Source organism: Dreissena polymorpha, chromosome 5 (assembly GCF_020536995.1).
Source record: "Dreissena polymorpha isolate Duluth1 chromosome 5, UMN_Dpol_1.0, whole genome shotgun sequence".
NCBI lineage: Eukaryota > Metazoa > Mollusca > Bivalvia > Myida > Dreissenidae > Dreissena > Dreissena polymorpha.
In genome coordinates, this window is record NC_068359.1 from 46,618,193 (window position 1) to 46,641,387 (window position 23,195).

The 23,195-nt window shown below is 36.4% G+C and overlaps 1 protein-coding gene and 1 long non-coding RNA gene across 2 annotated transcripts in view; both read right to left on the reverse strand.

The window, feature by feature from the left end:
* The window catches only part of LOC127882373 (contactin-5-like), an 80,340-nt gene that overhangs the window by 33,810 nt on the left and 23,335 nt on the right, over positions 1–23,195 (reverse strand). The window contains exons 2-11 of the mRNA XM_052430971.1: positions 21,707–21,778; positions 19,265–19,359; positions 18,754–18,839; positions 18,035–18,207; positions 17,597–17,707; positions 9,015–9,211; positions 6,462–6,603; positions 5,837–5,938; positions 3,587–3,844; positions 41–146 (exon numbers count right to left, since the gene is read on the reverse strand). Coding sequence (XP_052286931.1) covers positions 41–146; positions 3,587–3,844; positions 5,837–5,938; positions 6,462–6,603; positions 9,015–9,211; positions 17,597–17,707; positions 18,035–18,207; positions 18,754–18,839; positions 19,265–19,359; positions 21,707–21,776 — 1,340 coding nt within the window. The 5' untranslated portion in view covers positions 21,777–21,778. The remainder of the gene's footprint in view (positions 1–40; positions 147–3,586; positions 3,845–5,836; positions 5,939–6,461; positions 6,604–9,014; positions 9,212–17,596; positions 17,708–18,034; positions 18,208–18,753; positions 18,840–19,264; positions 19,360–21,706; positions 21,779–23,195) is intronic.
* LOC127882374 (uncharacterized) lies at positions 7,159–8,298 on the reverse strand. The gene is made up of 3 exons (XR_008050516.1): positions 8,137–8,298; positions 7,826–7,983; positions 7,159–7,680 (listed from the first exon to the last, which is right to left on the reverse strand). It is a non-coding gene; the product is annotated as an uncharacterized LOC127882374 (long non-coding RNA).

Below are 23,195 nucleotides of genomic sequence, written 5' to 3' on the forward strand. Positions count from 1 at the left end.
ACTGGAGAAAAGCCCTGTCAGAATAACAAAAGCTACTTACGTTCCGTATGCGAAGCATTCCAGACTCACGTTCATGCCAACTACAGGGGATGAGGGATACACGTTGATGAAGCTGTCCTGGATCATAGGTGCATACTTGCCAGCAGCTGATGACAAATAGAAAATGGGGCTTAACCCTCTGCATGCTGGGAAATTTGTCGTCTGCTAAAATGTTGTCTACTGAATTTCTAAAATTAGCGTTTTCTTTGATTTTTTTTCCAAAGAATACTATCAGAATAGCAAACAGTTTGGATCCTGATGAGACGCCATGTTCTGTGGCGTCTCATCTGGATCAAAACTGTTTGCAAAGGCCTTCAAAATAAGGTTTCAGCTCTAATGCATGGGCATTGTCGTCCCAGGGTAACCTGTGCAGTCCAAATAGGCTCATCAGGGAAGTTACAATTGTATATTGCGATTTAAGGGAGGCTCTTCTTAGCAAAAATCTAGTTTATGAGTACAGTGTCATCCCTGATTAGCCTGTGCGTCAGCCTGTGTGGACTGCACAGGCACATCTAGGATGAAACTAAACGCACATCACCAGTTGACATGTGAACATTCATGAACTTGCCCCATTGTTACAAAAAGGTACCATGTGGCATTGAAATTAGAAGGCACATGGTACCTTTATGTGCCAATCGGGCAATTATATTTAATGCACTCCACTGTGTGTTTGTGGTTGTTATTTCACGTTTTTGTTCAGTCATGTGGTCCTGGGATTTAAACTTTGATCACCTGATTAGCAGTCTATGGCTCTACCAACTGAGGTAGCCCACAAACAAGCTATGTCAAAATCCTGAGCTACAGATAAGCTGCGTATTTGCCTAAACGCATTTTTTTTCAAAATCTGTGCGTACCGGTACGCAAAACAAATCGCTGATACCCAATTCGAGCCGCCTTCTATGCGTAATGAAAAATCCGGTTTTGTTTTGGCCGTTTTGACTCTAGTCTTAATCGACATGCGCTTGTTTTATCTGGTAATGTATTTACCAATTGTTTAGATGAAAACACATGCGAGTCAAACAAAATGGCGTCTCGAGGCACACGAAAAGTTCCGCAAAAAATACAAAAAAAACATATAGTTTCCTTTGTCGTGGTAAATAAATCTAAATCTAAAACAATTGCAAAGGACATAGTTAATGACATTATTAACTCCATGTTTTGTTCCGTGGACATCTGCGGTAGTAATTTAGATGAACTTGTTGATATGGTGCACAGGGGGCTGGAACGGTGTTGGGATAGTATAATAAAGTGTGTTTAGACCGAAAATGCCAAAAAATAATTTTTAATATAATAATAGTAACAAGGGTTTCAACTAAAAATTTTTTTTTATTTTCTTATTTTTCTCGCCAAGGCTCGTGCTTTTTGTTTTCTAAGCCTCGCATGATAAACCTGATCTATAATCAACACTAACCTATTATTCTCTATATTATATTTAATTTTGGTTTTGAGCAATTTCGTACAAAATACACTATATTATACTATCCAAACACCGTTCCAGCCCCCTATGATAGGGTGTGTTGTGTTTCCAAAACGAAAGTACTGGCCCATATTGGAACAAAAACAAGTAGAAACACATTCGATGAGTGGGTTGAGAAATTCCATTGTTGAATCTGGTAGCAGAAAGATGGAACAACCTATACTGCAATTGAATACATAACAGTGACTTTAATATGTAGGTACGGTTTTGAGAAGCTAAATTCATGTTTTATTGCAATTACGCAATTTACTTGTTTGTTTTGGTACAAATACCCTTTTTTTATATATGAACGGGTGTCATACTTTTTGATACCCAATCACGTTTTCCATTACCCAATTCATTCTTATTTTGAAGGGTATTACCCAATTACCCCAAAAAGCTTATCTGTAGCTCTGATGACAAATATATTTTTAAAGTTTTACCAATAACAACTAGAGCTTTGTCACAGACGTGACGTAAACCCCCACATTCCGCATTGACACAGACTATTTTGCATGCTGTCTTCACAAAACAAAAGAATCTAACTTATGGCGATTTTTAAGAATTATTATGCCATTATCATTTATGGCCATTTTGACCTTTGAACTCTTGAATTCTTTCGAATGACACGCCGTCCAATGACTGTGAACAAAATTAATGTACAAAGTCATTTTAAAATCTCACAATTAACAACATAGTTATGGCCAGGACAAGCTCATTTATGGCCATTTTTGAATTTTGAACTCCAAGTGTGACCTTGACCTTGGAGATATCATCGTAATTCTTTCGCATGATACATCGTCCAATGATTGTGAACAAATGTACCAAGTACTTTTAAAATTTCACAATGAATGACATAGTTATGGCCGGACAAGATCATTTATGGCCAATTTTGACCTTTGAACTCAAAGTGTGACCTTGACCATGGGGATATCGACGTAATTCTTTCGCGCGACACACCGTCCAATGATGGTGAACAAATGTGCCAAATGATTTAAAAATCTCACAATATATGACATACTTATGGCACGGACAAGCTCATTTATGGCCATTTTTGATCTTTGAACTCAAAGTGTGACCTTGACCTTGGAGATATTGATGTAATTCTTTTGTGCGACACACCGTCCAATGATGGTGAACAAATTTGACAAATGATTTAAAAATCTAACAATAAATGACAAAGTTATGGCCCAGACAAGCATTTGACCTTTGAACTCCAAGTGTGACCTTGATCTTGGAGATATCAACGTACTTTTTTTGCAGGACACACCGTCCCATGATGGTGAACAAATGTACCAAGTCATTTTAAAATCTAACGATAAATGACATAGTTATGGTCCGGACAAACTTTCGGTTTAAAATGCACTAAGTGACCCAGTGACCTAGTTTTTGACCCGGCAAGACCCATATTAAAACCTGACCTAGACATCATCTAGATACAACTTGTGACCAAGTTTGGTGGAGATCAGCTGAAATTTTGGAACAGACTGACAGACCAACCGACAAAGTGACTCCTATATAGCCCCCATTACCAATGGTAATGGGGGTATAATTAAAACAATAAATGCACACAATTTTGGATACGATACATCATAATGGAATGTCGATGCCCTAATAAAGAAAATACTTGTATTCAACTAACTCTGTGGTGCCTGTAGACTCTTTGCGTCTATCAGCAGGCAACATTTGAAAACCTAGTGGTAAAAAGGACGAATACTCACTCTGAGCAATCTCACATTTTGTCACTAGGTTTTTAAGGCCTTATGTTACATTAATCAGCGAATCTACATTGCGAACTGCAATTTAATAAAACTGATTTAAAGTTGTCTGCTGAAAATTGCAACAGGTTACAATTTTGATATGCAATTTTTTTATTTAACCCTTTGCATGCTGGGAAATTTGGCGTCTGCTAAATTTCTAAAATTAGCATTTTCTTCTATTTTTTCAAAGAATACTTTCAGGATAGCAAACAGTTTGGATCCTGATGAGACGCCACGTTTTGTGGTGTCTCATCTTGATCCAAACTGTTTGCAAAGGCCTTTAAAATTCGGTTCCAGCACTGAAAGAGTTAACAGGTTAAATCCCACATACTACTGCCGCGGGTCATTAGCCTGATCGCCTGGCTGATACGTGACTGGGTGCCCTCAGTGCTGATGTAGTTCATGTAGATGTTTGAGGTGGTGAGGGTTGCTATGCAACGATACCAGCCGTGGTCGGCCTCCGTCACTTCGGAGAAGTACAGACGTCCGTTGGACGATACGAAGATGTAGCTGTTGAGCTCTGGTCTGACGTATTCAGAGTCCAGGAATCCTGATTGTGTAACAGACTTCATCCACTGGTAGCTAACACCTGAAAAAAAGACAGGAAACTAAGTCTTATGTGGTAACTAAGTCTTATGGAGCAAATATTATATTAGTAATGTTTCTGCACTTTTTAGCAATTATTATATAAGTAATTTTTCTGCCCTTTTTAGCAATTATTATATTAGTAATGTTTCTGCACTTTTTAGCAATTATTATATTAGTAATGTTTCTGCACTTTTTATAATCAGTTTCGAAACACGCCTTCAAAGGGTAAAGGAGATACTGAGCCTTTACAGTTACAATTGCTAAAACATTAGTCCTTGAAGAAACCTTGACCTTGAGCTAGCATGACTGACCCATGCCTTCTGCACATCATGCCAATGGCCATTTTTGACACATTTAATAGAAATCCGTCACAAAGTACATGACATATGAGGTGGACATGTAAATGGAGGAGAAAACCTTTGACCTTGAAGTAAAATCCTTGACCTTCAACTCGGGTTACTCAAATGGTGTAGGTACAAAAAAAGAGGCTCTAACTTTTGACCTTCAGCAAGCGTGACTGACTCATGTCTTATGCAGATAGTTTCAAAGACCTTAATATTTTAGCCAATTTTCTTGAAACTTCTTTAAACAGAATAGAAGATCAGATTCTACATGAAAACGGATGATCAAAATTTTGACCATGAAGTACAACCTTGACCTTGGGCTTACTTTAATTGACAAATGCATTCTGCACAATGTCCTTAACTTTTAGGCAAGTTTCACTCAAATCCATCACTGGGTACAGGAGTTATGTTGTGTTAACAACAGCATTACGGACAAACAGACTTACTGATGTGCATTTCTATCATCTCCCATCAGCTTTGCAAATACGATAATGTACATACATATCAACAACGTATGAGGTTATAATTGATTTTGTTGATCACTGATTGAAATGAATGATGAAATACTAAAAAGTTAAAAGAATGCTATATTATCTTTATCCAGCTTGAAGTTCTTAATTTCAATATTTCAATTTTTATATAAGATTATTCTTATACTTCAACTCAAACTCTTTTACTTCATGAAACTGACAATATAAATTTACACAAGAAATTATTTGAGATTATAAATTCCATTGTGTTGCTTGTGTTGTTTATATTGTTGGTGTTTGCTGTCTATGTTGGTTATGTATTTTTGATAATCTTTGTTTTGTTATTTCTTCATTCTTTTCTTTTTATTTGGAAATAAACAGCAATATGATCAGCTACAAACAATATTAAAATAAAATAAAATAAAAAATTGTTTCATGTTATGGTGTTCAAAATGTCAAGAATTTCATTGCTCAATCATCATTACAATGGTGTTTTATGTTCCCATCAAGTATTTAATTGAGACAATATTTTTACTGTTCCTATTAAGTGATTATACCAAATTCTTACAATATTTATAAACACCATTGATTTTTACGAAGTTGAGTTATTGAATTACTTTCATCAACCCAGTGGTAACTTTTTAATCAAACTAGCAGACCCTGAAATAGTTAAAATATAACAATTTAAAAAATTGATAACAATATGTTGGCAATATTTGACATTTCAATCACTGTAATAATAAATATGGTAAAAATAGTAGAACAACTTAGGGCTGAAATAACTCTTTTTACAAATCCTTATATCTTTAGACAACAATACCTTTCAAATGCTTTCTTTAACTTTTGAATACAATGTTTTCTCATGTTTAAGATCAACAAATCTTAGTCTTATTAGTAGAGGCCTAAATTCTGAAAGTTAACAAGATATGTGTTGTCCCCTACTGCGCCGCTTTGAAGCTATATTTGACCTTTGACCTTTCACCACTCAAAATGTGCAGCTCCATGAGATACACATGCATGCCAAATATGAAGTTGCAATCTTCAATATTGCAAAGTTATGGCAAAATGTTAAAGTTGGTGCAAACAAACACACAAACCAACCAACCAACAGACAGGGCAAAAACAATATGTCCCCCACTATAGTGGTGGGGGACATAAAAATCTAGAAAGAACTCCTACCGCCTGCCAGACTGGATGGGATCTTGGGGCATTCCATCAAAGCTCCTTCCGCATACTTGGGATTCACACCTTCTGTCTGAACTGGGGAGAACTGGCCCAAAGCTAAAGTGAAGGAAAGAAATCGAACTATTAAGTATCTCTTAAATTACTCACTTAAAACATTTTGAATTGGGAATATATGTATTAGGCAGTCATTAGGGAAAGATTATTTTTTGAGGTTGTAGTTAAGTTCATTGTATTGTAGCCCCAAATATGCCCAAACAAGAGGACCATAGGTCTAAGGTTGCATATTTGAGACTTTGCAGAACTGAGCTGTTTTAAGCCATTATCAATATGTTTTTGGAAAACATGAAGATTTACCAAAAATATGCAACTATTAGAATTTCTCATTGTTTTACTAAAGCATTAAGGAAACTTGCACTATGTTTTGCAATGTTTTTAAATGGACCAGAATCATTTTCAAAAGAAGAGATATCATTAAGAAAATTTACCACATGGTAGGGCCAATTTTAACCCCAGGGGCATAAATTGAACACAATTAGTAGAAAACCACAAACCACCACACAATGTTATATGCCAAATACCAAAATGTAGCTTGTAATGCACATTACATAAAACCACTTACTTGCAAATGTGAGTTGGGCAAATGAACTGATGATTTTCCCGACAACGTTGGAGGCTGTACACTGGTAGAAGCCATTGTCAAGGGTGTCAGTGGGATAGTCTATCGTCAGCCTACCATTGGATATGGTGTATCGGGAGTTCATCTGTGGATATACAAAGTGATAATGTACTATTACATTCAGCATGTGGAATTTCTCTATTTTACCATAGTTTTAACCCTTTGCATGCTGGGTAATTTGTCATCTGCTAAAATGTCGTCTGCTGAATTTCTAAAATTAGCATTTTCTTCGATTTTTTTCAAAGAATACTATCAGAATAGCAAACAGTTTGGATCCAGATGAGACGCCACGTTCTGTGGCGTCTCATCTGGATCCAAACTGTTTGCAAAGGCCTTCAAAATCCGGTTCCCGCACTGAAAGAGTTAAATAAGTTTAGGCATTTATTTGCACTTATATATTATTTAATGAAACAAAAACATATTTTATATGAAATTTCACTAAGCTGGAACAAAATCTGCAATATTTTTAGGATTGTTGATAAAAGTTATGGATAACAATTCTACATATTGATACACTAGTAAATCTTTGTTTCTGTGCTTCACTTATTAAGCCTCTAGAAAATGAGCCCGATTCTACTTAAATTGCCTCCATGTATGATACTAACATTTATATATTTAAGTCATTTCTTTTTATAACAAGGGCTGTTTGTAAAACATGCATGCCCCCCATATGGGCTCTACGTTGTAGTGACAGCCATTGTGTGAATATGTTTTTTGTCAATGTGACCTTGACCTTTGACCTAGTGACCTGAAAATCAATAGGGGTCATCTGCGAGTCCTGATCAATCTACCTATCAAGTTTCATGATCCTAGGCATAAGCGTTCTTCAGTCATCATCCGGAAACCATGTTACTATTTCGGGTCACCGTGACCTTGACCCTTGACCTAGTGACCTGAAAATCAATAGGGGTCATCTGCGAGTCATGATCAATGTACCTATGAAGTTTCATGATCCTAGGCATAAGCGTTCTTGAGTTATCATCCGGAAACCATTTTATTATTTCAGGTCACTGTGACCTTGACCTTTGATATAGTGACCTGAAAATCAATAGGGGTCAACTGCGAGTCATGATCAATCTACCTATCAAGTTTCATGATCCTAGGCATAAGCGTTATTGAGTCATCCTTCGGAAACCATTTTACTATTTCGGGTCACTGTGACCTTGACCTTTGACCTTGTGACCTGAAAATCAATAGGGGTCATCTGCAAGTCATTATCAATCTACCTATCAAGTTTCATGATCCTAGGCATAAGCGTTCTTGAGTTATCATCCGAAAACCATTATACTATTTCGGGTCACTGTGACCTTGACCTTTGACCTAGTGACCTGAAAATCAATAGGGGTCATCTGCCAGTCATTATCAATCTACCTATGAAGTTTCATGATTCTAGGCATAAGCGTTCTTGAGTTATCATCCGGAAACCATTTTACTATTTCGGGTCACCGTGACCTTGACCTTTGACCTCTTGACCTGAAAATCAATAGGGGTCATCTGCGAGTCCTGATCAATCTACCTATCAAGTTTCATGATCCTAGGCATAAAAGTTCTTGAGTTATCATACAGAAACCATTTTACTATTTCGGGTCACGGTGACCTTGACCTTTGACCTAGTGACCTCAAAATCAATAGGGGTCATCTGCGAGTCATGATCAATGTTCCTATGAAGTTTCATGGTCCTAGGCCCAAGCGTTCTTGAGTTATCATCCGGAAACCACCTGGTGGACCGACCGACCGACATGAGCAAAGCAATATACCCCCTCTTCTTTGAATGGGGGCATAATAATTGGTGAAATACAGACACCAGCAAGAGCTGTGTTCGTGAAACACAATGCCTCCTACTGCGCCGCTTTGAAGCCATATATTTGACCTTTGACCCTGAAGGATGACCTTGACCTTTAACCACTCAAAATGTGCAGCTCCATGAGATACACATGCGTGCCAAATATCGAGTTGCTATCTTCAATAATGCAAAATTTGACCTTAACCTTGAATGATGACCTTGACCTTTCACCACTCAAAATGTGCAGCTCTATGAGATACGCATACATGCCAAATATCAAGATGCTATCTTCAATATTGCAATATTTGACCTTTGACCTTGATGGATGACCTTGACCTTTCACCACTCAAAATGTGCAGCTCCATGAGATGCACTTGCATGCCAAATATCAACTTCCTATCTTCAATATTGAAAAAGTTATGACCAATAAAGTTTTCCGACGGACGGACAGACTGACATACTGACCGACAGTTCAACTGATATATGCAACCCTACCGGGGACATAAAAACAGACAGCATTTGATAATACAATTAACCACAGTTAAATTAGTTTATTAGAGTTGGAAAAACATTACTTCACCGTTATTTCGAACATCGATAATCCGAAGTCACCGTTATTTCGAAGTATTTTTCGGGTCCCAATTTTGGTTCTTCTTTCTCCGAAAAGTGTGGGGATAAAACTAACAACCCTTAACCTCGCCCAACAGGCCTACCTGAGAATTAATCACAACTAAGCCAGTTGAGGTATTTCGTGTCCACAAATACTCTGCCTGGGGGATGGAGAAGGCGATGCACTCCATGTTGACGGAGCGGCTGGATTTCTCCATCATCACTACTGTACTGCTGGCCTCCATCACAAACTTGGGCCCCCGTGGGACCATGTTGACATTCTGACTGGATACACCATAGTCTGTAAAACATGGAACAACACGAGTTATTTTGACGGTTTTAAAAAGCATGCAGCAATGTAGTCTGCAGTTATTTTGACTTTCTTAAGGCATGCAGCATAGTAGTCTGAAGTTATTTTGACTTTCTTAAAGGCATGCAGCATAGTAGTCTGTAGTTATTTTGACTTTCTTAAAAGCATGCAGCAAAGTAGTCTGAAGTTATTTTGACTTTCTTAAAGGCATGCAGCATAGTAGTCTGTAGTTATATTGACTTTCTTAAAGGCATGCAGCAATGTAGTCTGTAGTTATTTTGACTTTCTTAAAGGCATGCAGCATAGTAGTCTGAAGTTATTTTGACTTTCTTAAAGGCATGCAGCATAGTAGTCTGTAGTTATTTTGACTTTCTTAAAGGCATGCAGCATAGTAGTCTGTAGTTATTTTGACTTTCTTAAAAGCATGCAGCAAAGTAGTCTGTAGTTATTTTGACTTTCTTAAAGGCATGCAGCATAGTAGTCTGTAGTTATTTTGACTTTCTTAAAAGCATGCAGCAAAGTAGTCTGTAGTTATTTTGACTTTCTTAAAGGCATGCAGCATAGTAGTCTGTAGTTATTTTGACTTTCTTAAAGGCATGCAGCATAGTAGTCTGAAGTTATTTTGACTTTCTTAAAAGCATGCAGTATAGTTGTCTGTAGTTATTTTGACTTTCTTAAAAGCATGCAGCAAAGTAGTCTGCAGTTATTTTGACTTTCTTAAAGGCATGCAGCATAGTAGTCTGTAGTTATTTTGACTTTCTTAAAGGCATGCAGCATAGTAGTCTGTAGTTATTTTGACTTTCTTAAAGGCATGCAGCAATGTAGTCTGTAGTTATTTTGACTTTCTTAAAGGCATGCAGCATAGAAGTCTGTAGTTATTTTGACTTTCTTAAAGGCATGCAGCATAGTAGTCTGTAGTTATTTTGACTTTCTTAAAGGCATGCAGCATAGTAGTCTGTAGTTATTTTGACTTTCTTAAAGGCATGCAGCAATGTAGTCTGTAGTTATTTTGACTTTCTTAAGGCATGCAGCATAGTAGTCTGAAGTTATTTTGACTTTCTTAAGGCATGCAGCATAGTAGTCTGTAGTTATTTTGACTTTCTTAAGGCATGCAGCATAGTAGTCTGAAGTTATTTTGACTTTCTTAAGGCATGCAGCATAGTAGTCTGAAGTTATTTTGACTTTCTTAAGGCATGCAGCATAGTAGTCTGAAGTTATTTTGACTTTCTTAAGGCATGCAGCATAGTAGTCTGTAGTTATTTTGACTTTCTAAAAAGCATGCAGCAATGTAGTCTGGAGTTATTTTGACTTTCTTAAAGGCATGCAGCATACTGTGAAACCATTTATTTTCGACAGCACAAAATTTCGTCATTTTTATAAAAATGACGATTTCGTCAGCACTTAAATTCGCCGGTTTCTGATTTTGAATTTTTTAAAAATGCTTCAGTCAATATCCGATTTGTGTGTAATACATATTCGCGATCAATCGCAGTTGCGAAAAATCGTGGTACGAATGCGGGAACACACTTGAGAATCACTGCAGGAGGTGGGGCCTGTTTGTCACATGCCAATTAACTAGTGTTTTGTTATCAAGGGACAGTAATGGACCCTCTTAATGTATGCCATTCACACGTTCATTGTTATGATCGTGTGACAAGTGGGATCGAATAACCGTTAACGAGTGTTTGTAACAACGAAGCCAATTGCCAATTAGTCGTATTCTATTATTATAATTGCCAACCCATTCCAAGATGGAAGGAAGAGCCAATTTAATTACGGCAGGCTTTAGGAAAGCTGGACTGATTTTAAAAAAATTGTCCATGTTGTGTTGATGAAACAATGTTGTTTCCTGTTTTTTTGCTCTCTAAATGAAATGAAGTATTTTTTTGCAAGCAAATCAAACTAGTCACTTTTGTATATTTTCTTGGGTTTGTGTTCTAGTTGGTATGATTAAAATGCTGTCAATACCGTTTTAAAACTGTTCGTGTTATACGAAAGAGGTTCCAGATTGTTAAATGTTTTTTTTTCAAATAAAATGCTTTTTTATTCTGATATCAACATTAAAATCATAAACTTTATGTGTGTGTTTGTTCTTAAAAAGTAAACTACCGGTATATAAATCAATAATGTCAATAATATAACAAGAGCACCGCCTTGCGGGTGCAGACCGCTCATCTATTTTCTTTTTAAAGGTGAAGGGACTCTCATTTTCAATCACAAAGGAGGGAGGGGTGGAGTGAAGAGCGGTGCATTGTGTGGGGGTGTGGACATTTATTACATTTTCTTCCAAAAATGCGAAAAAAAGGAAAAAAAAAATCGGGGGGGGGGGGGGGGGGGGGGTGGGGGGTGGGGGGGGATTCTTGGGTGCGATGGTTGGACGGTATTTCAAACATAAAATAATAAAAATAAATATTTGTGTTTTTTAACCGTTTCATAAAAAAAAATGGGGGGGGGGGGGGGGGGGGGGGTGAGGTGGGGGGGTATAGTGTGAGGGTGTGGTGGTAATTTGTGAGATGATCTTAAAAAAAAAAAAAATAGGGGGGGGGGGATTCGGGTGGGGGGAGGGGGGTGGGGGGGATTCTTGGGTGCGATGGTTGGACGGTATTTCAAACATAAAATAATCAAAATAAATAGTTTTGTTTTTTAACCGTTTAAAAAAAAAATTGGGGAGGGGGTTGGGTGGGGGGGGGTATAGTGTGAGGGTGTGGTGGTCATTTGTGAGATGATCTTAAAAAAAAAAAAAAAAAAAAAAAAAAAAAAAAAAATAGGGGGGGGGGGGGGGGGGGGGTTGGGGGGGGGGGGGGGGGGTGGGCACGGGCGATGGTTTGGGTGGAGTCTATTGTGGTATGTCAGGTAAGAGTACTTTTGTCAAAGTATCAATCAAATCTAATCATAAATAAAGAAGTTATGGCAATTTTAGAGAAGTTTAATAATTTGACCTTGAGAGTCAAGGTCATTCAAAGGTCAAGGTAAAATTCAACTTGCCAGGTACAGTAACCTCATGATAGCATGAAAGTATTTGAAGTTTGAAAGCAATAGCCTTGATACTTAAGAAGTAAAGTGGATCGAAACACAAAATTTAACCATATATTCAAAGTTACTAAGTCAAAAAAGGGCCATAATTCCGTAAAAATGACATCCAGAGTTATGCAACTTGTCCTTTTACTGTACCCTTATGATAGTTTGCGAGTGTTCCAAGTATGATAGCAATATCTATGATACTTTAGGGGTAAAGTGGACCAAAACACAAAACTTAACCAAACTTTCAATTTTCTAAGTATAAAGGGCCCATAATTCCGTCCAAATGCCAGTCAGAGTTACATAACTTTGCCTGCACAGTCCCCTTACGGTAGTTAGTAAGTGTTGCAAGTATGAAAGCAATAGCTTTGATACTTAAGGAATAAAATGGACCTTAACACAAAACTTAACCAAAATTTTCAATTTTCTAAGTATAAAAAGGGCACATAATTCTGTCAAAATGCACGCCAGAGTTATCTAACTTTGCGTGCCCAGTCCCCTCATGATAGTAAATAAGTGTACCAAGTTTGAATGCAATAGCATTGATACTTTCTGAAAAAAGTGGACCTAAACGCAAAACTTAACCAAAATTTTCAATTTTCTAAGTATAAAAAGGGCACATAATTCAGTCAAAATGCACGCCAGAGTTATCTAACTTTGCCTGCCCAGTCCCCTCATGATAGTAAGTAAGTGTACCAAGTTTGAATGCAATAGCATTGATACTTTCTGAGAAAAGTGGACCTAAACGCAAAACTTAACCGGACGCCGACGCCGACGCAGACGCCGACGCCGACGCCAAGGTGATGACAATAGCTCATAATTTTTTTTCAAAAAATAGATGAGCTAAAAATAAATAAATTGATACATATAAAATAGTAATAAGTATGGTTAAACGCAAACAATCAAACAACAAACTGCAATTTAAATATTCTTTATTAATTTGTTATAAATACGCATGTTGATCACACATCGTCATCTTTTCATTTGGTGTATTTTCTTTCATCGGCATTCGCTGCGTGATGGCTTATATGCAACACCCCTGAAAAGCACAATGCACCTAATAGGTAATAAAGTTATAAACAATACGCGCTAATTCATTACCATTCTACATAAACGAAGTCAACGCATTCGATACAGCTGTACTGCACAGTGCACACGCGTTTTAAAGAAGTGTAACGTGTCAGTTAAGTACCTTGTGTAATCTACATCCTTTTGTTTCAAAACCGGATTAATCTTGATAACGAAACAGCAGTGAATGTGTGCATGGATTATGTTGGAATTTAATGCATCATGTCTACGGTAAAGTTTTAAAATATTGTTCAACTTAGTATTTGTTTTTGTTCAAACATAGAGCATGATTGTTCATTAGGATCTTAAATTCGCCGATCGGTCGACTGACGAAATTTATGAAAATTAATGCCTGACGATTAATTATGGTTTCACAGTAGTAGTCTGTAGTTATTTTGACTTTCTTAAAGGCATGCAGCATAGTAGTCTGAAGTTATTTTGACTTTCTTAAAAGCATGCAGCAAAGTAGTCTGTAGTTATTTTGACTTTCTTAAGGCATGCAGCATAGTAGTCTGTAGTTATTTTGACTTTCTTAAAGGCATGCAGCATAGTAGTCTGAAGTTATTTTGACTTTCTTAAAGGCATGCAGCATAGTAGTCTGTAGTTATTTTGACTTTCTTAAAAGCATGCAGTATAGTTGTCTGTAGTTATTTTGACTTTCTTAAAGGCATGCAGCATAGTAGTCTGTAGTTATTTTGACTTTCTTAAGGCATGCAGCAAAGTAGTCTGTAGTTATTTTGACTTTCTAAAAAGCATGCAGCAATGTAGTCTGCAGTTATTTTGACTTTCTTAAAGGCATGCAGCATAGTAGTCTGTAATACCCTGAATCATAGGATTTATTTTGATGGTTTTAAAGGCATGTAGCTTAAGTTTTTTCCACAAGTTTATGGAGAGTCACTTTCACTAACACCTTTTCAATTTTAATACAGGTAATTGAGAATGTTATTCACTATCATAACCATTTGACAATAAGTCAATCATTTCTGAGGTGATTTTGGTGATTATCAACCATGGCTGTCAAGTAAGACCCACAAACACTAGCATGAAAATTGGCAAAGGTTCAAGGAACTTGTTTTACTTCCAATAATGTACTCGTCAATATCTGCGCCAACATGGTATAATGCGCAAGTAATGTCAATGTGACGCACACCAGTTTTTTCAATCTAGTTGAAAATAAAATAGAAAAGTCTGGGCTGTCTAAGCACATAAAGTGATGAGGCCACTCTTTAAGGACTCAACACTGTTAGTCTGTGTAAGCCTCAAAAAAATTATTTAGTCAATTTAGAGTAGAACAAAGCAATTCTTCACATTTTATCAGTATTAAAGGCTTTTATGAAGAACAAGTTGTAGCCAAATGAAAATTTTTTGAGCCAACTTTTCTAATGCATGGCCATTTGCTAATTTGGCGAATGGCAGAGCAGACCCATCCTGATGGAAGTTGGTTCCATCTCCTGATAGTGGAGCGAAAGAAATGAGAGACTTGTGGGTCAAGCCCCTCTTTGAGATGTTGGAGGTCATGGAATGGAGACATGAAGCTGTTGGAATGTCTAGAATACCTGGTTAGCATTAGAGTCCGGCTCTACAAGTGGTTACCATTCCAGGTGTAGAATTAATCAGCGAGGTGGTGCTTCTTGTCCCCTCTTAATCACATATCAACAATCTTTACGCACGGCACTAAAATGAATCAAGCTGGTTGATGCTGATTGCAGTATGGGGATTCCAGACAGGTGATTTGTATAAGCCAAAGGGCCTCACAAGGGTCTGGTAACACTATGATTTGATGGTCAGCTGTGGCTGTGGATGTTATGTGGGTGTTCCATGACAGTTTCTTGTCAATGTATATAACAAGGTCTCCACCACTTTTGACCACTTGCATGACATTTCCATGGATGTAATTCTGTGTCTTTGTTGGTGACCTTTTCTTGGTAAATTAGATCATCTCTCATTTGCATGGTTGAAAGGTCATGAGCTAGTCCGCTTCCCTTTGTTGGAGCCTGTCTAGGTCTGCATAGAGAGTCTTAAAGTCTTCTGCTGATCTGATGCACCTGTTGAAGACTGAATGGTCTGCAAAGGCGTAACAAGGAACGTACCTTCAAAGGGAGGTTTATTAATGTACAAGAGGAAAAAAGCAGCCTGAAAATAGATGCCTGGGGAACCCCTGAACTAACGACTGTCCATTCCAATGATTTTCCATCGATTATAAGTCTCAGAAAGCTTTGGAACCATTCAAGAGGGTTGCCTAAAACTTTGTTGCACTCCAACTTTGCAGCCAGTCTGTGGTGAGGGACCTTGTCAAAGGCCTTGCTGAAGCCCAAAAGGATGGCAAACCACTTGTTCGCTGCCATCAAGACATTGTGTAAGGTGTTCTTAGGCAAGTTTAAGTTTGATTTCAGTAAATAGAGTACAGCAAGCAGAAATAAGTGCTTGACCTACAAGCATTTACAAAACAATATCGCCCCCTTGTTCAAGTTTAAGTTTACTTTCTGTATTTCTGACAGTATAGCGTTCAGAATGAAATGGTCTACCAACATTAACTCATTTATGCCTAGTGGACTTTCCCATCTTTCTAAATTGGATCAATTTATTTCCACAATTAGGGACGTCTTGTATATTTATTTCTACCGTAAATCCACGAATATCATATGCACTTTTTTACTTGCAAAATTTTTCTTCAAGTAGGAGATGCGTATTATATACCAGTTTAGAGCAGAACAAAAATTTTCCTGTCACAATTTTCAACTTTATCGCTGTTATTTGCTGCGTTGCAGCCATTTTGAACTACACCATTACATCAAAGGGGGGTAACAGGGCTCGCGCTGTCGTTCGCCATTTGAGCCATTTGTGAAAGTATTGAGAATTGGGCTCAATAAAAATCTTATTTGCGAAAATGTAATAAAATTTCGTTGAGAACATCCGCCATTTATATCAGACTGGTTTTCTATATTTGTCTCTTTGTTTCAATGAAAGTGTTTGCAATTTGAACAGTAAACGTAACCCGGTCTGTACCCGATTACGAGACATCGCTTGAACTTATTGTAATTGAAGCGCTCATGGTAGCTGGTCAATCAACATTGAGCTCGCTTACACATGAATTGACGTTGTCGAATGAAACGTGAGAACGGGTGGAGCTATCGGATAATATTAGGTCATTCATGCGCAGACACTGTAAACTTTGAATACACATTTATATCGTCGTCTGCCTACAAAAAAGCGACCGGACGCTAAGTCGTATAAAGAGATTAGCAAATAAAAAACAATGTGACAATACCCGTAAATAAATATTTCTAGGCTGACCACTTTTTATCTTTCTGCGGAATATTTACCATATGTGAAGTAAAGAGTGGTAATTAAATACTTAGTTCTATGACGCTAATATTACACCTTTCTGCAGATTGCCAAATTAAATTGACAGGTGATAATTAATTAATTAGTTTTGTTACTCCCAAACTATCCTTAATGACAGCGGGGTATTTTAATTAAAGGGATACGAGCAAAACATGAGCGGTTTAATTGTATTTAAAGTTTAATTAAAGTATGGAGTTTGTAACACTTCGGAAGAGTAATTCATCTAGACTACTAAAAAACGGAAGTAACCACTTTGTCTACTTATTATTTTATTATTATAATTATTATCGTCCTGAATATTGTCAAATGGAATTAAATGTTAAAAAACAACAACAGCGTCTCTGTTTCTTTCTTTTGCAATTATGACTGCTTGACCTGGGTGTCAGCAGGTGGCCCGTGTGTTATCGGTAACGATCAACGGTAATATAAACAATAGACAGAGATATTTATTATGCAACTGTCATGACAACAGCACGATAACACATCGCGATCTTGGGTATTACTGTGAAACAGATGGTTGATAACCCCAAATCGACTTTCTATTTTCACAACACAAAAATATATTGACCCATTTTTTGGAAATGGCTGATATCGGACACTGATTTTTTAAGTGCGTATTTTACTCGGATTTTCAATTTTTACCGATAAATTTTGACCAAACTTGGGGGTGCGTATTTTATACGACGGCATATTATATTCGTGGATTTACGGTATATTTCGAATATTTCTTACAGAAATTCCTTTATGCAAACAGCGCAGACCCTGATGAGACGCCGCATCATGCGGCGTCTCATCTGGGTCTACACTGTTTGCAAAGGCCTTTTTTCTAGACGCTAGGCATAAATGGGTTAACAAAGCCATATACATTCTGTAATGATTGTTCTGAGGTGTAACTATTGTGCCAACTTGGACACTCGAATGATGTGAATATAACAGCAAGCTTACCAAAACCTCTTGATTGTGCGTTGATCCTGTACACTTCCATTCGACTGATTTCACAGATAAATGACCTTTTCAAGTTTCTGTCAGATACTGTTATGATGTTATACTGCAGATCTGAAAATATAATCAAACATTGGTCTGAAATAATTTCAGTTTTGACATAAAGGAAATAATTAAAAAATAATTCATTGATGTCTCAAAACTTTATATTGTTTTTAAATTAATAATGATGCAATTTTTGATTACATATGAATTAATGCAAAAATACAACTTTAAATATGAGTTGGTTGCATTACATGCATGTTTTTTTGTTTCTGATTGCAAATCATTATTGTTAAAATTCATATTAAACGTGTACTTGTTTGCAATTTCGAAATAAAATGTGTTGGACCCCCCTCCCCCCCCTATGAACAGAGGAGCAAGTTACTTGGAGAATCTTACTTCTGGGATCAAAGCCATACACGAGGATGTCCCTGGTGATGTCCGTGTTATTTGGCTGCGTGATATCGCGCCAAAACTGTGAATTCATTGGAATTTCTCTGTCGATGGCAGTCCACACATACCGGGGGATCTTTTTTGACGAGTCTCTTTCACCACTCGTGTACCAGTCTTGCCTGTTAAGTCACATGTATGTAAAACAATGTCTGCAAAATGTATCGGTATGTACCGGTACACAAGGCAACATGCAACACTATTTCCCCGAGAAGAAAACACTTACTGCTATTCAATAATCAATAAACTGATAATTGGAAACAAATAAACTGTTAGCAAAAAGACTATGCTGGTTTTATGGTAAAGGCGTTCAAAATAACAAAAGACTCTAGACCAGTATTCAGTGCATTTTACGCTCGAAATGAGAATTTTCTACAAAGGTGATAAAGAGCATTAATATCAACTCCTTTTTAATATAGTCTTTTCTTTTAAAAGGGGAAAGAAATAAAGCTTAAATGTGAAAGCAAAACAACTTTTGTTTCAAACATTTTACAACAAATATTATCATAATAATGTTTAGCCTCTACTTCAAGTAGCTTAAGGTATGTTCAATCTTTACATTAAAAGAAGAAGCAAATTTATGGTTTTAAGATTTTTTCTGATTTCAGCTTGATTTTGATATATATAAAAACAATGAAAGTTCATGAACATATTATAGATTAAGTTACCTTAATCTGTCCAGATTCAAAAGTTGTGCTGCAATAAACCCGTGCTCTACCATATCGTTCACACTGACCAGGGCAGCTCCATTTTGCTGCAGATACGAAAAAGGAAATAAAAAATGAAGATTGTGAAATCTAAAGCTAGAAAAATATTGTTCAACCCAGACAGGGTTCTCTATATACATTCATTCCATATAAAAATTAACAATCGAACAAAAATGGTTCAATAAGGAGAAAAATAGAGATGTAGGAAACAACCTACTTAAAACATACAATTATGCATAAATACAGTACTAAAACATGTGGAACACGCACCTTTTAAAGTTTTTAATTCCGAAATGGAGGACAAAAGTTTAATAATAAAGATAACTGACAAATCCGACTTTAAATCTGCCACCCTTTTACTATTGGGATAACAGTTGATCACTTTTTACATTAAAGTTTGAGGGTATAAACGTGCGTGTCATACATGGTACAGTTTGGTACCGGTAACAGGGACTTTTCTGACTTTGCCTACCTGGCAATACTGGCTAGCCTCGTCATACTTCATGGGTGGATAGATATTGAACTGAAAGCAGGTATCCCCACTGGCCAGCCATCCTGCTGGGCACACTATAGCAGACACCAAAAACTACTTGCACAATACAACAACAACACTAGAGCTTTGTCACAGACGTGACGTATAGCCCCACATGCTGCATTGTCACAAAACAAGAGAATCTAAATGGTGATTTTTAAGAATTATTATGCCATTATTATTTATGGCCATTTTGACCTTTGAACTCTTGAATTCTTTCGCATGACACGCCCTCCAATGACTGTGAACAAAATTAATGTACATAGTCATTTTAAAATCTCACAATGAATGACATAGTTATGGCCAGGACAAGCTCATTTTTGGCCATTTTTCACTTTTGAACTCCAAGTGTGACCTTGACCTTGGAGATATCGACGTAATTCTTTCGCATGACACATTGTCCAATGATTGTGAACAAATGTACTAAATAATTTTAAAATCCCACAATGAATGACATAGTTATGGCCCAGACAAGATCATTTACGGCCATTTTTGACCTTTGTACTCACAGTGTGACCTTGACCTTGGAGATATCGACAAAATTCTTTCGCATAACACACCGTCCAATAATGCTGAACAAATGTGCCAAATGATTTTAAAATCTCACCATGAATGACATAGTTATGGCCCGGACAAGCTCATTTATGGCCATTTTTGACCTTTGAACTATAAGTGTGACCTTTACCTTGGAGATATCAACGTAATTCTTTCGCGCGACACACCGGCCAATGATGGTGAACAAATGTGCCAAATGATTTAAAAATCACACAATTAACAACATAGTTATGGCCGGACAAGCTCATTTATGGCCATTTTTGACCTTTGAACTTAAGTGTGACCTTGACCTTGGAGATATCAACATAATTCTTTTGCGCAACACACCGTCCAATGATGGTGAGCAAATGCGCTAAATGATTTTAATATCTCACAATGAACGACATAGTTATTGCCCAGACAAGCTCATTTAAGGCCATTTTTGATCTTTGAACTCAAAGTGTGACCTTGACCTTGGAGATATCCACGTAATTCTTTTGCGCGACACACCGTCCAATGATGGTGAACAAATTTGCCAAATGATTTTAAAATCTCACAATAAATGATAAAGTTATGGCCCGGACATGCATTTTACCTTTGAACTCCAAGTGTGACCTTGATCTTGGAGATATCAACGTACTTTTTTCACAGGACACACCGTCCCATGATGGTGAACAAATGTACCAAGTTATTTTAAAATCTTACGATAAATGACATAGTTATGGTCCGGACAAACTTTCCGTTTAAAACACACTAAGTGACCCCATGACCTAGTTTTTGACCCAGCATGACCAATATTCAAACTTGACCTATACATCATCTAGATACAACTTGTGACCAAGTTTGGTGAAGATCGGATGAAATTTCGGGGCAGACCCACCGACAGACAAATTGCCTCTTATATAGCCCCCATTACCAATGGTAATGGTGATATAACAAGCAGAAAGAATGTTTCTTCTATTCAACTTTCTTTTTTGTGTTATCCTTGGTTTGGTGAGCATGTCATAGTTTATTGTACATGATATAGTTTTAAATAATTTCTTATTATTATATTCTATGTTATGTTGTGAACTGTGTATATGCTTCCTATGCCGAAATAAATCTATCTATCTATCTATCTAACTAAGTGCCTTACCTGCGCCTTTAAATCACATTTTTGTGTGCATGCATTCGTCACTTTGACACACATACAAAATAACAATTCTGCCTTTTTATGGCCTATCTACAGGTCTGCTGGGACCTATTCCAATAGCAAAATGCTAAAAAAATTGTGAATAAGAAAAAATTGTGAATTTGATTTTTTTAAAAGAAGTTATAACAAAACAGATTACAGATAGTAAACTATTCACACTGGTTTTTTTCCACTTTTTGGGAAGAGAACCCACGGCTTTTGGATTGGGAATTTTATTAGCATTTTTAAGATATTGGGAAAATACATGTAAATTAGGGTTAAAAAACACCTATAATTGCCAACAACATCACGATCAACAGTTTTCATTTGGCCAGGTTTTTTGTATAGGAATCTTTTTCAAGTAATATTTCCAATTATGTGACATATTAAATTTTGTTTCCCATTCAGCGAAATCACAAAACGTTTCAATTTCATCTCAAATAATATTTATTATATAATAAGAGCCTGAACAACACAGAGAATATCAGGCACACTAATGATGCTGATGTTACCAAAATTCTGGTATAGTCTGAAACCCGTACAAGACTGGATCAGACTACACTTTGTTTAAAAGTAAACCAGCCGCGTTTCTTTTTTAGATTGTTTTTTTTTGGCAAATTTTCGGCAAAAAATATATTTTTTACTATTGGGAATAGTAACTTAATTGCTTCACCTACCTGTACTCAGCAGTTGTGCACTTGATATGGTCACCAGGCTGAGCAATATCCACAAACGATTCATCTTCATTGCTAGAAAAAACAAATCATTTGAAAATTCATGTTGGTAGAAATTAAGCAGCGTCAGAAGCTTGAATTATTTACTATTTTAAATGCAGTTCCAATACTGAACTATAGCTCTGCTTTGATAGTGCACTGTGCAATTACTTAAATTAATTTAAGGGCCATTTCATTGCGGACGTGGTTGTACATAAGTGCAATTTCAATGGAAGTTTTATAAAAATCAACACAACATAAACTGAAATGACTTGTATTAAGAGTGCTTAATGCTAGATAAGAAAACAAGTACTATGAGTACTATTAGTTTATATAATAACAGCTGTTTGCTGCTCATCAGTATCTAAGGGTTGGAAATGAAGCCTTTACAATTTGAATCTAGGAAGAAAGGTCATTAATAAAATTTAACTTTCTAAGGGACTACAAATGCATAAAAAAACATATCTTAGTGGTAAAGGGTTAAGAACAATGTACTTCTGCAAATGGATTGACAAAGAGTACCCTGCCAATTATCTGACCAATTTAACTATTGGTGAGAAACATTAAACATCAGTAAATAATCAAATAGTACATAAATTTGCGAAAATGCGGGGATGCAAAAATAAGACCTGACTGCAACACAGATATTAACATTTTTCTGTTTGTGACATATGTAATAACAACAAAGACACATCTGAAGTTTCAATTAAATATCTGCGATACATAAAGTATATTTATTTAAAATCATGAAAAGATATTAAATTTTTCTAAGATACAAGTCAAAGACCCAAAAGTTATCAGCATTTGTCAGTGAACATTATGATTTTGAAGACAAATAAATGTCTGTAGTAATCAGAGAGATACCAGCTATTTGTTTCCTTCTTTATAAAGTACCATAAAACAGCACTTTCCCTATTAGGAAAAAGTTACAAATGTCCAAAGTGCTGTAAAAAAAATTCCCAATGGAAAGTTTCTAAAAAAGAATTTTTATTTTTTATAAATAAAATGCAACATTTAGTTAGTTTCCCTATGCAACTCTATAGTTTGAACCTGATTTTATATAATATTGACAAATTGACAAAATTTTGTTATCAATTTGTAAGTATTTGGGAGCAAAAAAATCATATACTAGTACACCAATTTCCCAATATGACGACTTCACAATGCAAACTTTCTCAATATCAAGGTTTTTCGTGCACAATTTTCCCAATTGGGCTGGAACCAGTGCTTTTCCCAATTGGGAAAACAATCGCTGGATACTCTTTGTATGCACACCTTACCCTGAATTGTCTTAATACACTTGAGGCATAACTCTGGTACATACAACATCTACAAATTGTAAACTAATTAACTCCTCAATAGTGATAGTATGTATGTGTTTTCTTAAAATGCATTTGTATTTACATTAAATTATTCTTAATCCATGAATGATTGCCTCAAACCACTTTTAAAG